This window comes from Ursus arctos, unplaced genomic scaffold (genome assembly GCF_023065955.2).
Source record: "Ursus arctos isolate Adak ecotype North America unplaced genomic scaffold, UrsArc2.0 scaffold_24, whole genome shotgun sequence".
Taxonomy (NCBI): domain Eukaryota; kingdom Metazoa; phylum Chordata; class Mammalia; order Carnivora; family Ursidae; genus Ursus; species Ursus arctos.
Window position 1 is genome coordinate 4,755,055 of NW_026622919.1, and position 13,533 is coordinate 4,768,587.

The following is a 13,533-nucleotide window of genomic DNA, read 5'->3' on the forward strand; positions in this document are numbered from 1 at the left end:
ACACCAGAAAATAACAGGAACACCACGGACAGCAGTGTCCGGGTGAGGGCAGAGCTGGGCTTGCAGGAAGGAGGGGCCCCCCCGCAGAGGCCCAAACGAAACCAGAGATTTGAAAGCCAGATGGTGAGCGTGTGAGTGTGGCCGTGCAGGCCCCGGGGCCAGGGGTTTGGATGTTGAGCCCTCCATGGGGACGAGGGGTGTGGACTTGAGATCGGGGTGGAGAACCCAGGCCCTTGCGGACTACAGCCTCGTGAAAGGAGAAAGCAGAAGACATACCGAGTACCAGGACAGCGAGGCGAGGAGGCTGGTCTGTTTTGGTGGAAGAGGCAAAACAGGGAGAGCTGCAGGCTGAGGTGTTTCCAGAATGGATGAAAAAGAAGTGTTAGCAGATTCAGGAAGGCCAGGGAACCCCAGCAGGCCCAGGCTAGACCTGGTGCCCAAGACACAGGCTCTGGATGGGAGACTTTGCACCCTCTGGGCCAAGCATCACGGCGAACACTTGTGCTGGGGGAATGTTTGTTGAATGACTGAATGATGGGGACAGGGAACAAGTTGGGAAATGAGACCCAGATCCAGCTGTAGGCAAGGCTGGGAATTCACAACCTCTACCCGCCCCTTCACTCCTACCTTCTGAGGACCCCAGAATGGGGTGGGCACAGGTGAGGGAGTCTAAGGGACCGAGGGGGACCTGGGGCAAGGGTAGGGAGCATCCGGGGGTGTCCCGTGTACTCCCGAGGAGCCCTCACTGCCTTGCCCCAGCCTGAAACTCCAAAAGCCAAATGCCCAAGCCCATGCCCGCCCCAGGGATCCCGACAAAGAGTCTGCAAGGAGGGGGTGGCTGGTGGCCGGGCAGCTGAGAGTTGACCCGGGAAGCCAGTGGCCTCTGTTCTGCTCACTTCACACTCCACGTGGGAAGAACCGGCCGCACTGTTTCTCCAGCATCACGAGTCTCCTGAGCCCAATATTCAAGTATGCGCCGAAATCGGGGCTGGGCTATTTTTAGCAGAGTCAGCGGGAGGTGATCTAAGGCTGAGTCAGCGGGAGGGTGACAGTCCCAGAATCCACCTGGGAAGTCTCCAGGCCCGTCCCCCTGCTGCTCCCAGGGCCTGGGTGCTGCTCCCCGAGGCCCCGGGGCCCGTGTGAGGGTGTTTGTGCATGTCTGGAGGGGAGGGTGGCCTGCCCCCCCAGCAGCTGTGGCCCGGAGAAGGCCCTCCAGGCTTGGGGGTCAGACTACCTGGCGTCCGGTCTGGGCAGCGGCAGGCCGGGAGCCTGACGGTTCTCACCTGCAGGAAAGGGGTGAGGAGCTCCTTGAACCTGGAGCGCCTTGAACCCGGGGCACCTGGAGGCTGTCCTGAGCCTCGCAGCCCAGCCGCCGCCAGCCACTCACACCTGCTTCATCACGCTCCTTGCACCCTGACCTGGACCCGCCCGACCTGGCTTCTTCCTCAACCCCACTGGGTCTTAGGATCATTTCCCTCATCTCAGGCAGGAGGGACGGGAAGTGGAGTTGGGTGGGGTCCCGCAGCAGCGGGTTGGGATTTTGAGGGGCCTTTGGAGTTGGCCAAAGGGAAGGGGAGCAGCCACGGTGCTGGGACATGGGGAAGGCCCCCAGGTTCTGGCTCTCTGCCTCCAGTCCCACCCGGCCCAGCCCCTGCTGAGAGCGTACCTTGGTGACCAAGAGAAGAAACCAAATGGGCAATGCCTCCCAGGCTTCTGCAGAGACAGAGGGGACCTTGTGTTACAGGATCTCTGTCCCCTGAGTGCCCTCGGGTCTTGGTCACGCCACTTCCAAGAATGAAGAGGTTAGACCAGGCGAAGAGTGGTGGGCAGCGAAGCGTTCATTGAGCAGGAGTACAAAGCTCCTGGGGGGGGACCCGAGTGGGTTGCCCCTGGAGTTTCTAAGCTTAGGGGCTTTTATGACCTCTTTTGCAGAACTTTCTTAAGCAGTCAGGGTGTGCTGAGTCGTGCCAATCAGGGCTTTGGTCACGTGTTGGTCTACCTATTAGTTTCATGTCCACGTGCTAATGGTCTTTTTTTGCTGACGTCGGAGGGCTTGGGTCTTACCTGCTCTTTGCCCGTGATATTGACAAACGATTTTGTGGTTCATTGCCTTATTTTAGGACGTTTTGCCGAAGTCATTTCTGCAAAGGCTGCAAAGCAGAATGTCAGTGAGATCCTGTCTAAGCTGCGAAACAGGATGTCAGCGGCGTTTTATTTTAGCTGTCCTGACTCCGTATCTTCTTGTTGGGGACCCTGGCCCTGACTCCCTAACTGTCCAACTCATTCCTAACACCTGTCCTCTCTGCCACCCTCCAGCCTCCCCGGTTCTGGGGAAGGATGCTGTCCTACAGCCTCCCGGCTCTCTCTCCTGCCCTTGAACTTGGGACTGTCTCAGAGACAGCTGAGGCCTGTGTACCTTCTTTGCCCCAGGCTGGACGCAGCCTCCTCCCTCCTCGTTCCCAGGCTCATTGGCTGCAGCCCCGGGGGCCCTGGGTCATCAAGGGGCAGGGCTTCAAAAGCTCGGTACAAGCAGGTCATCAGCCTGATCGGACCCTCTGAGAGCTGAGCTGGGAGGTGGGGGCGCAGAGAGGAGCTACCCCGTCTTGATGTCAGCCCAGTGGTTCACATCAGATGCTCGGTAGAAACACCCGGAGGAGAGCTTTTTAAAACTCCAGATGCCCATCCCTGCTGGGGGGGGGGGGCGTGGCTGCCGTTCCCCAGGTGATTCCAGGCCGGTGAGGGATTTCATCAGACCCGTTACATCACCTGTAAGCGGGGAGGGGTGGGGGAGGATGACATCACCTTGCAGGGTGGTGGAGAGGCCGGCTTGGACCTGTTATCTCCTCTGCTGTTCAGTGGTGGGTGGGGAGCAGAGCACAGAAGGGGGGGCAGCGCCAGTCCGGGGGGGCGGAGAACCTACAGCCTCCCCCAGGCATCTGGTCCTACGTCCAGGCTGCAGGCTGTCCCCCGGGCCTGCTTCTCCTTCTCTTCCTACCAGCCAGCGCCCCACACCCTCTGCCCCCACCCCGCCTGAGTTCAAAGCTTGCCAGGGTTCGGAAAACCCAACAGTAAGAAAATTGATTAAGAACGGGGCAGACGACCCGAAGAGACACCTCACAGAGGAGACACACAAATGGCAAGTAAGCCTATGGAAAGATGCTTTGCGTTCGATGCCATCGGGGAACTGCAAATTAAAAATCAATTAAAAATAGATGGAACACCGAATGGTACCCTCGTGGTCGAGACTGGTGGGTGGGGCTGCAAGAGCGTCGCTTCGCAGGACCCCCGGCTGGAACGAAGTCCCTGCCCACAGAGGATCACAGAGAACTGGGCAGGGCTGCGGGCGGGGCCCCGGGCTGGGCTGTCACCCTGTTGGGTCATTTGATCTTCACAGCAACTTCGAAATGATCGCCCCTCTTCCCCACCTCACTGCTTATAAGCTGTGTGCCCTTGGGCAAGTTACTTAAACTCTCTGTGCCTCCGTTTTCTCAACTATAAGGGGGACATAACGGTACCTACCTGATAACACAATCGAAGGCATGAAGTGACACATTCTGTGTCCAACTCCCAGCCCGGTGTGTGAAGGGCAGCAAAGGCCCAGTAAGCATCAGCTAGCATTTATCACGATCTGGCTCAGGCTCTCTGACCTCACAGAGGCCAGCCTGGGGGAACAGAACCGGACAGCCCTGCTTGTCAAGCAGGGTCCCTGGAGCCATGGCACAGGGCCCCCGCAGGGACTTCCCTCGGGTAGCCTGACCCAGAAAGCTCCAGCTTTGCAGACCCAGGCACCCTGTGACGATACACAGCAGGGGCCGGGGCCCCAAGACAGCCACCCACCCCCAGCCCGGGACATCCCAGCAAAAGATGAAAACAGCACAGTCCTCCTCTGCACCTCACATCCCAATAAAATATTTATTATTTCAAGAAATAAATCTTTAAAAAAAGAGAGAGAGAAAAGTGTGTCTCTATTGCTTTCCCCCGACAGGTCAGGTCCTTGGTGACCGCTGAGCTTCTGCGGCCGCAGGGGGCCACCCAGGCCCAGAGAGGGGTCTTGGGTGGGAGGGCCCCTGCCTCAGCCCCACAAGGGCTGGCTCCCCTCTCCCAGCTCTCAGGGCCTGAGCTGCCTTCCTGGCAGGGTGGAGGGGCAGGCCTGGGGGTGAGGGGTTTGCCCCGTGGGGGATGGGGTGGGTGGGATTATAAAACGGGGTGGGGTGGCAGTGTCTCTGAAGGCCCGACCTGCTTCATCAGGCGGGGCTCTGGGCACGGGGAGGAGGGGAGGGGGCATCCTGGGTTCGGGACAGGCATGCCACACAGAGATGATGGTTGGGTCCAGAGGTGGTTTGAGGCTGGAGGAAGCTGGAGGTAGGGGACGGGCAGCATCGAGGGGGTGGGGGCTACCTGGGGGCTAGCGGGCCTGGGACGCCAGGAGCTGGGCTGGGCGCGCCATGGGGCCGAAGCTCCATCCCAAGCCTTTGCCTACAAGAGATGCTGGGGGGTGGGGTTCCGGAGCCTGCTGGGCGGGGACCGAGGCTCTGGGGACAAATCCATGGCCTGGAATTGCAATCATGCCAAGATGAGTTTCGGGAGAAACCCAAAGTGGAGAGAGAGCTGCAGCAAGCAGGAGAGGGAAACAGTTCAGCCCAGGGGCTAGGTGGCCCCCCACCCCTGCTGTGCCCCCCAAGTATAGAAGGGAGGAGGAGTGTGCGAAGGCAGGAGGGGTAGGGCTGAGAGGAGGCATGAGCAGGCATGAACAGGGTGCCCCAGTCCCTTGTCCCTTTTGTCCATACCCCAAACAACCGCAGAGGGACAAGACTGAGCCCTCACATGTCACCCCCTCTCCCGGGACCCTTCATCGGGCCATCGGGCACACTGCCCCTGCTCCCTCCCTGTACATTCTGAGGCCCCATCCCGGGCCTTCGAAGGACCAGGGCCCTCAGTCTGGTCCAGAACTGGCCTTGCACAAAGCGAGGGGCCTCAGACCACCTGCTCCTGCCAGTGGGGCCCTCTCACCAACCCCACAGCTGCTTGGCCACGACGCTGCCACGAGCCCGGGGACGAGGTCAAGGAGCCGTGGGCACCCGGCCGTGGATGAGTGGCCCGCCCCAGTCCCGTGCACGAGTCTGCTCTGTGCACTTCCCGGCCAAGGAAGGAAGCTCCAGCGGGGGCGTCGAGGGGCGGGCGGGTTGCTGGAGCTGGGAATCTGCTGGTGCTTTCTCCTGTGGCAGGGAGGGCCGACGGGGGCCGGCCTCACAGACAGTCCCGGCACAAGGCCACCTGGCCCTTGCGGAAGTCCCGGCAGGGGCACAGCCGGTGGTACTTGGCGCTGGCGCCCGCGCAGCTGAACAGGAGCGGCTCCTTCTGCAGGAAGCACTCGCGGCCGGGCTGGGCGAAGGCCGGGTACAGGTGGTTCATCTCCGACTCCGTGCTGTCACAGGGCACCTGCAGCCTGGGCGGGCACCGCGGGCTACGGTCACGGCCCCAGCCTGGGACGGCCCCCACCCCTCCCTGGCACATCCCATCCCAGCAGGGAAGATGTTTCTAGGGGGCACCGGGACCAACCCCGGGCCGCAGCTCCTTCCCCAGCTGAGAGAGAGGACGGGAGGGGGGCTGGGCTGGGTTGCAGGCTGACCCACCAGGAGGAACCCTGGGCCTAGAAGATGCCCGGACAGGCTAGCCAGAGGCTGAGGGAGGGGTGGGGGTGAGCAGGGGCTGAGGCCTCACCAAGAGGGTGGCAGCCGTGACATGGACACCTGTCCGGAAGATCCCTTCTGGGTTCGTCCTGACTCACAGAGGAGCATTAAACCCCCGCCGGCGGCAGGGCTGGGGACAGGGCAGTTATGGGGTAAGGAGCTGCAGGTGAGCGAGGCTGGGCCAGCCCAGGAAGGCGGGTGGGGGAGGGGGGCTCACTTACTTCTGGAAGGCGTCCTGGCTGTTGAGGAAGGGGAAGAAGGACGGCTCGCAAATCAGCCCGTGGTCCAGGCAGGCGTCCGTGCAGGCCCTTCCAGCGGTGGCCAGCCAGGCCCGGAGGGAGTGTGCTGGGGGCCAAGCCCCAGGGTCCAAGCTGGCATTCTGGGCCCACTCCAGGTGGGTGGCGTTGGGGGCCAGGACGAAGGGGCTCGGTGGGGCTCGGGCCCCTAGTGGGGCAGGGCCGGGGGCTGCACAGAAGTCCTGGCGGGAGGAAAGCTGTGTTAGCCCGGAAAGGAGACGCAGATGCCACTGGCTGACACTGGGGGGGGGGGGGGTGTGTGTGGACTCGCCATGACTGCAGTCACGCCAGGTTGGGAGCCTGCCGAATGCCAGGCGGCCTTCCGTGCATGATGTCATCTATTCCCCGAAGCACCCCACCAGAACCGTATTAATATGTCTCTAGCTATCTTATGAGGGGAAACGGAGGCTCAGAGAGGTCACGGAACCTGCACAGGGCCTCACAGCTGGATGACAGAGGCAGGGTTTGAACTCAGGCCAGCCTGAGAGCCACCCACCCCGCACGGCCTCAGCGCCGGCCACACTTCAGTTAGGCGCAGAGTTTCTACCCTGAGGCCCATGCGCCCTAGTGCGGAGGGGCCAGGGGCTGCGGCTGCCCTGAGGGGCTCTCCTTGCAGGGGTCAGCCCAGGAACCACGTGCGGGGCCCAGCAAATGTTTCTGTGAGCTTCATGATGACATCCCTGGGGGTGGCTGGGGGCTGAGAGTCCCGGGGTCTGGCTCTGGTCCCACCCAGCCCTCCCTGCTGGGGGCCTAGTGTTCCTGTCCATAAAGCAATGGTCTAGAACCACTCTCCAGCCCTCAATGTTGGGGGACAAGGGGCAGACACAGGCCACAGGCTGTCTGGATATCAAGTAGAAAGCAATGGATGCGTAGTCCCGCGGCCCAGCCAGGTCCTGCCACTCCCAGCCGTCAGCCCCAGAAGCCCCAAGCCTAGAAAAGCCACCTGTGGGCCCTCTGGAGGCTAAGATCCCCTGGGTTCTCAGCAACCAGTCTACATCCCCCCCAGTCTCACCTGCTCATCCCGGGGGGGGGGGGTGGCTTCCGTACCAACCAGTCACTCAATCAGTTACCAAACTTTTAAGCAACTTCTTTATCAAAATAACAGTCATTGTGTTTCTGTGCTGTGGTATGGGCTGGGTTCTAGAGCAGGAGACCCAGCGCCCCCCAACCTGGTCTTTGAGCAGGAGTGGAGCACAACTGCCCTGCTTCTCCACCCCCACTCCCAAGCGTCTCCAGGGGGACGGAAACAGGTGCAGGAGGAGAAGGAGGTTAAGGGGCACAGAGCCCTGGAGGGGAGAGCTTCCTCAGACAATGGAATTGGCTTGGCCCCCTCCTCAGGTCTCTTGGGGTGTGGGGTAGCCCCCCCATCCCTGGGGCAGAGAGTGGAGGGCCCACCTACTTGGTGCTGGATGTAGGCATGGATCCGCTCCAGCATCCCCTCACAGGTGTACTCGTAGGGCAGGTAGGGGTCTACCTGTGGGAGAGATGGGCAGACACATGGGGCAGGAGGCACCCCGGGGCCCCCTAGACCTGACTGTTGCGGGCTGGCCATGCTCAGCACTGGGGGCAGAAATCTGGTGTGCCCAGGGAGTCCGTCACCCCATCGACCTGGCCCCTCCACTCAGATCCCTGGTACACCCTCCAGTGACCCTGGGATCATCCCACTCCCTCCCCACCCCCTTCCCAGCTGCACACCCCTTTCCCTAAAGCTCAGCCCCATCCCCTCCTAGGCTCTGATGCCTGCTCTTCCCACAGCCAGCCAGATGGATTCACACTCCCCCCTTAGGCGACACCTCCAGAAAGCGATCCCTGAGCCCCAGCCCCACCCGTTACTGGACCACTTTCCTTCGCAGCACCCAAGAATTCCTCCAGCACCTGTGTCATTATTCCTGATTTATCCCTCGCGTCTCCCGGGTGACAGGACCCTTGAGAACTGGACTGTGACTCCTCCACCATTGAGCCCACTGCCCGGCCTAGTGCCCGGTATACAGAAGGTGCTCAAGAAACAGCGTCTCCAGCTCTGCCTGTATTCGGCCCAGAACGTAGAGTGTTCACGAAAAGGAACACAGGGGCAACTCCCCGCCAGATGGCATGGGATGCATCTATAAGGCTCCCCGCCAGGCCGGGCCCCTGGGAAGGACCGAACACACGCACCCCCAGCAGAGGCCACAGACCGTCTAAGCAGCTAACGGTTCCAAGACAGCCCGCACTGGGGGTGGCTGGGAGCAGGTGGGTTGAGGAGCTGGGGCCTGAGGAGCAAGGAGAATAGGGAGAAGCGTGAAAGGGGGTGTCCGCCTCCTGTAAGTGGGTACCCCACCTCCCCTGCACTCTTTGTACCTGACCAAGCCCTCCCTGTTGACCCCACCCCGCACACAGCCACCCTGGAGGGAACCCGTGGCTGGACAGGGACAGACTGGGCCTTCACCCTCCCATCTCCCCAGTGTGTGTGTGCACGCGTGTGCACGCGTGTGTGCATATATGCTGGCTTGTGTGTATACATATGTTTTGTGCATGTGCATGCACGTCTATGTGTACGGGTGTGAGTGTCTGTGTTGTGTGTGTGTGTGTACATGTGCGTGCATGACAGTGTGTACGCATGCATATCTGTGTACGTGTGTGTGTTGTGTACGTATGTGCTGTGTGCATACGTGTGTACAGACATATCTACGTGTGTCTGTGTATGCTGTGGGGGGGTGGGCACACCTGGCCCAGCCAGATTCCCATTTGCGCCCTTCTCCTGCCAGCAGCCCAGGTAGCGTGATCTAGCCCTTGTGCCCAAGAGGGAGCGGCCTCCCTCCCCGTCACCAGAGCCGGGCAGCATCAGAGGCCCGGACAGGTGCGCCGGGCGGGTCCTGCTTCCTGCAGACCCCACCTCGAAGCCTGGAGGCCCAGCCTGGGCCCTCTGCTGGGGGCACTCCCGACCCCGGGGCTGAGGAGGACTGCTCAGCAGCCACCGCTGCTCCCCCTAAAATGGGTTCAGGTCACCGGAAGGTTCTTGGGACAAGAGCCCACCCATGTGGCCTGGCCCCAGTTCCCACTGTGAGCGGCTGTTCTTGATCCGGGGGCAGTCCCGGATTCCCAGAGAACCCCAGGGCCTGCATCCAGCCACCAGTGCGCAGCACAGCCGCATGGCGGCCTTTCCAGCCCCGCGCCGTGCACCGCTGGGTCCCGAGCTAGGCCCGCGGCCACAACGGCGCCGGCAGCCAGCTGCTCCCCCAGGGTGCACGACTTCCAGCCCTGGCTATAGATAACCCCCCAGAGGAGAGAGCTCCCCTCCAAAGGTCACTCTGCCTGTCCCACGGCAGCACCCCTCCCTCAGCCACTCCCGCAGCGCTTTGAAGCCCCCGTCACTGTCACGGGTAATTTGCAGCAGCCAGCCGCGTCCCACCTGCCGTGAATCTCCACTGGAGGAGCCGCCTGCCTGGAAATTACCCTCATTAGGCCTAGTTACAGGTGTGAACAGTCATCAGTCTCCACGGGCTGCAGGTGCCGGTCATGAGCGGGGGAGCGGGGGGCGGGCAGCTGCTGGCCTGGCCTCCCCCCCACAGAGAGGTGCCAACGGCAAACCCACCCACCCTGCGTGGGGGGACAGCAGGTCTCTCTCAGCTCCTCCCTGTGCCTCGTCTCTCTCCCTCCCTCTCCCCATGAAAGGCCCTAGGACTTGCAGAACAAGCTGTGTCCCCTGACACCGGCCCTCAATCAGTTCTCTAAAATAGGATTAGGAGAGTGGCCCAGGGGGCACTTGGGTGGCTTAGTCATTAAGCTTCTGCCTTTGGCTCAGGGCGTGATCCCAGCGATTTGGGATCCAGCCCCACATCAGGCTCCTCTGCTGGGAGCCTGCTTCTTCCTCTCCCACTCCCCCTGTGTGTGTTCCCTCTCTCGCTGGCTCTCTCTCTCTCTCTGTCAAATAAATAAATAAAATCTTTAAAAAAAAAAAAAAAAAAGGAGAGCGGCCCAGGCCGCTTGCTGAAAATACAGATGCCAAGGCCACGCGGGGTCCCTCAAAATCAGAGGACGGGAGGGGGGCACCTGGGTGGCTCAGTCGGTGAAGGGTCTGCCTTCGGCTTGGGTCATGATCTCGGGGTCCTGAGATCAAGTCCTGAGTCGGGCTCCCTGCTCAGCGGAGAGTCTGCTTCTCCCTCTACCCTTCCCCCTTGCTCGTGATCTCTCTCTCTCAAATACGTAAATAAAATCTTTTTTAAAAATGTTTAAAAAATATATTAAAAAAATAAAATCAGAAGACGGGCCCAGGACCTGTATTTTAACCACCTCAGGTGATTCCTGGGTAAGGGGTGAACTGCCTGGGAGGAAGGGTGGGACCCCTGAAGGGGCTGAAGGCAGCGGGGTGAGCAGGTTTGGGGCCTACCTGCAAGTCTCAGCTCAGCAGATCTGCAAAATCTTGGTTCCCTGACCCTTTTGTTACTGTAATTTTTTAACTAATTAACAAAATTAAACAGATGTTCGTGTAAAAAAAAAAAAAAACCAAAAGGAAAACTAATGAAAAGTAAGTTTCCTCCCACCCCAGACACCCAGGCCCTTCCCCAGGGCAGGCGCTGTCAGCGATTTCTCGTGTGTCCGACCAGAAAGAACACGCGAACGCACGGGCGCGCTCACTTGCAGACCCCTGCGCAGCCCGGCTGTGCTCCGCGGTGGCAACGTGCTCCCCGCAGGGCCGGGCTCGTGCTCCTTTAGCCCAGCACCAGGTCTTGCTGAGATCTGTTGGGCCAGACCTGAGCCCTGGGGGTGGGCAAAAACCTTGCTGGTCTCCCGTCCACCCCGTCCTCGTCCCCGGGACAGAAGCCTCGGAGGTTTGCTTTTCAAGGGGAGGGGAGAAGGAGCGGGAGGAGGATGCGGGGTGGGGGGCCCCTCCAGGGTAGCGATCTGCCTTGTTGGGGGGCCTTCGGTGCAGCGTCCACCCTGGATGTAGGGTGCTGTGCCACCGCTTGGGGCTGGGGTTGGTCAGTTTTCAGCAGCGGCTTTTTTCTTCTGTCCTGAGGCCACCAGGAGAGCCCCTCACCCAAGGACTGTCTTGTTCAGCCCACCGAGGGTCCCCACGTGCAGCCCCCAGCCAGTGATGGATGGAGCTGGAGATAAACACCCTTGGTTGACTCGATTCTCAGGCAGGACAATCTGGGATGTGACCTACCCCATCCGTCAGAGGTCCCCACCAGCACTGAGCCAGGTGCCGGCAGGGGTGACCACAGCACACTGTCTCACTTTGTCACTCCAGGACCCTCCTTCCTGGGATCACTTCCCAAATAAACGGCTTGTGCCCAGGGTCACCTCCTGGAGGAACAAATCTAAGACAGTCCGTGACCTGGAGGAACTCACAGTAGAGATCTGCTCAAGCTGATGATTAAGGAGGGGAGGGCGCCCCCCGATGCTCAGGGAGGGTCCGGGGGCTCAGCCACTCTGCAGGTCAACCTGGCCACATCTGTTACAACTAAAGATGGGCGGAGGCTATGACACAGCGAATGTTCTTCTGGGCAATTCACTAGACCAAACACTCACCCCCAGACAGAAGGACGAGGGTGTGGTCAGTGGAGGAAGGGAGCAGGCGAGGTAGGAAGGGATTTTCTGGGGGCATCTGCAAGGGTGGGGGCCAAGGCTGGGGGTCCCGAGTGGGAGTGAGTGATAGTGAATGTGGGGCAGGGGAGTGTTAAAAAAAATGCAAGCCTGCCTCAGGGTCAGGAAAACCGGCAAGGGCTCTGGCCCCAAAGCTAAGCTGGTAAGTCCCCCTGCAGGGTGTCTATCCCCGCTAGTCTCTGCGCTTGAGCCTGGCAGTGCCCCCAGCTCCCCTGGGGCAGCAGACACACTGGCCAGCTGTGTCCTCCCGGGGGTGGCTCTCCTCTGCACAAGGAGCCTGTCTATCACGTCACTCCCTTGTGGCGGCCCGCCAAGACCAAGGCTCTCCAGGTCTGCCCCAGACCCAGAAGTTCACCCTGAGCGGTACAAACTCCCCCTCCCTGGGAGGACACACTCCCTGCCCATGGGGCTGGGCAAGGAAGGGGACACCCGCAGGGCTGGTGATCTTTGTTCAGCCTCGTGTCCAAGCTAGAGCAAGAGGCGGGTCCAGAGGGATCATGGCGAGCAGAGCACCGTTTGCATGGCCTGACCCCTTTCCAAAATGAAGAGAAGAGCACGAGGGGCCATCAGAAGCCACAAAGGGGGCTGCCGAGGAGATAGGCTGCACAAGCCCCTCCTTGCCCTCCCCCCACCCACACATGTGCACCTGCACATGCCAACACCCACCTACCTGCTGAAGGAAACCCAGAAAATTCTTCCCCCTTGCTACTCAAAGGGTGGCCCTAGGCCTGACACCACCCCAGACCTCAGGAGAAATGCAAGATTTCAGCCCCACCCGAGAATGGCTGAATCCAAACCTGCACTTCAACAAGATCCCCAAATGACCTGTATGCACATGTATAGTTTAAAATATGCTGTCAAAAGGCCACAGGCCCACACCACCAGCAAAGTTCCACGAACCTCCCTGCACTAATCCTGGAAACATTTACTCAGCACCTAACTTGTGCTAAGAGTGCTCATGGGGCTTAGCCTCCGAAGGTGCTTAATAAATGATTCTGGATCCAGGGCTGCCATGTAAGGTTGTGCAGGTTGCTCACAGCACAAAGGCACTTCCCTGCCTCTCCTTCCCCCCACCCCCAAACTCAAGCTGGTAAGTGGGGACCCCCCATCGAGTTTGCCAACCCAGGCCTGCGAGTGTGAATTCACCAAGAGGGGCGTCTTTTTCTACTGAGAGCTAAGACCTCCAGTAGCGGCTAACGGCAGTCCTGAGTGCATCTGAGCCTCACCTGGGTTCTCATGATGGCCTTGATGGCTGCTTCAAACTCCTCCGAGTTGTTGTAGTCGACGGTCCACACATGGGGCTTGCCGATGAAGTTCTCTGCGTAGGGGTGCTGGGAGAACACCTGGCCGGGCGGAGAGAGCAGCAGCTTCTCCCTGTGCCTGCCAGGCCAACCTGCGCTAAGGGGAGGCCCCCCACCCACTTGTCCCGTCTGTCCCTTCACCCCTGCCTGTCTCCCTCTTCCAGGGACTGCAGGGGTCCCCACCTCAGACCCTCCCCACTCACCTCTCTGGAGGTGGGCTTGCCTCGGAAGAACTCGTGGTTGAGGGAGCTGTGGGGCGGGCTGAAGCGGGACTGCAGGAAGACACAGCCGTTGGCGATGGCCTCCAGGGGCGCGGGGCCCTCATAAGGGAAGCCGAAGCCTATGAAGAGCTGAGGAAGTGAGGTGGCACGATGGTCAGGGACGGCTGGGCACCAGAGCCCCAGGAAGCCAGGGCTGGGACATTCACGGGAGGTGGTCGGGGCTGGAAAGATTGCCCAGACCGGTAGGCTGCCATGGCATGCACCTCCCCTCTCTGGGCCTCAGTTTCCCCATTTGTGAAATGACGAGGTCTGATTAGGTAGTATCAGTGGCCTCTTCCTGCTCTAGCGGGCTCTGATTCTGGAGGGGAAAAGAGAAGGATCTCAAGCTCAGAAGGCTTCAGACCCATACCTACAGCTAAACTTAAAGGAACTTTACTCA

General features: G+C 60.5%; 1 protein-coding gene across 1 annotated transcript in view; it reads right to left on the minus strand.

The window, feature by feature from the left end:
- Positions 1–4,220: 4,220 nt before the first annotated feature.
- The window catches only part of MGAT5B (alpha-1,6-mannosylglycoprotein 6-beta-N-acetylglucosaminyltransferase B), a 68,305-nt gene continuing 58,992 nt past the window's right edge, over positions 4,221–13,533 (minus strand). Inside the window, exons 13-17 of the mRNA XM_044378739.3 lie at positions 13,077–13,223; positions 12,799–12,915; positions 7,386–7,460; positions 5,912–6,168; positions 4,221–5,446 (exon numbers count right to left, since the gene is read on the minus strand). Of these exons, the coding sequence (XP_044234674.1) occupies positions 5,248–5,446; positions 5,912–6,168; positions 7,386–7,460; positions 12,799–12,915; positions 13,077–13,223 (795 nt within the window). The 3' untranslated portion in view covers positions 4,221–5,247. The remainder of the gene's footprint in view (positions 5,447–5,911; positions 6,169–7,385; positions 7,461–12,798; positions 12,916–13,076; positions 13,224–13,533) is intronic.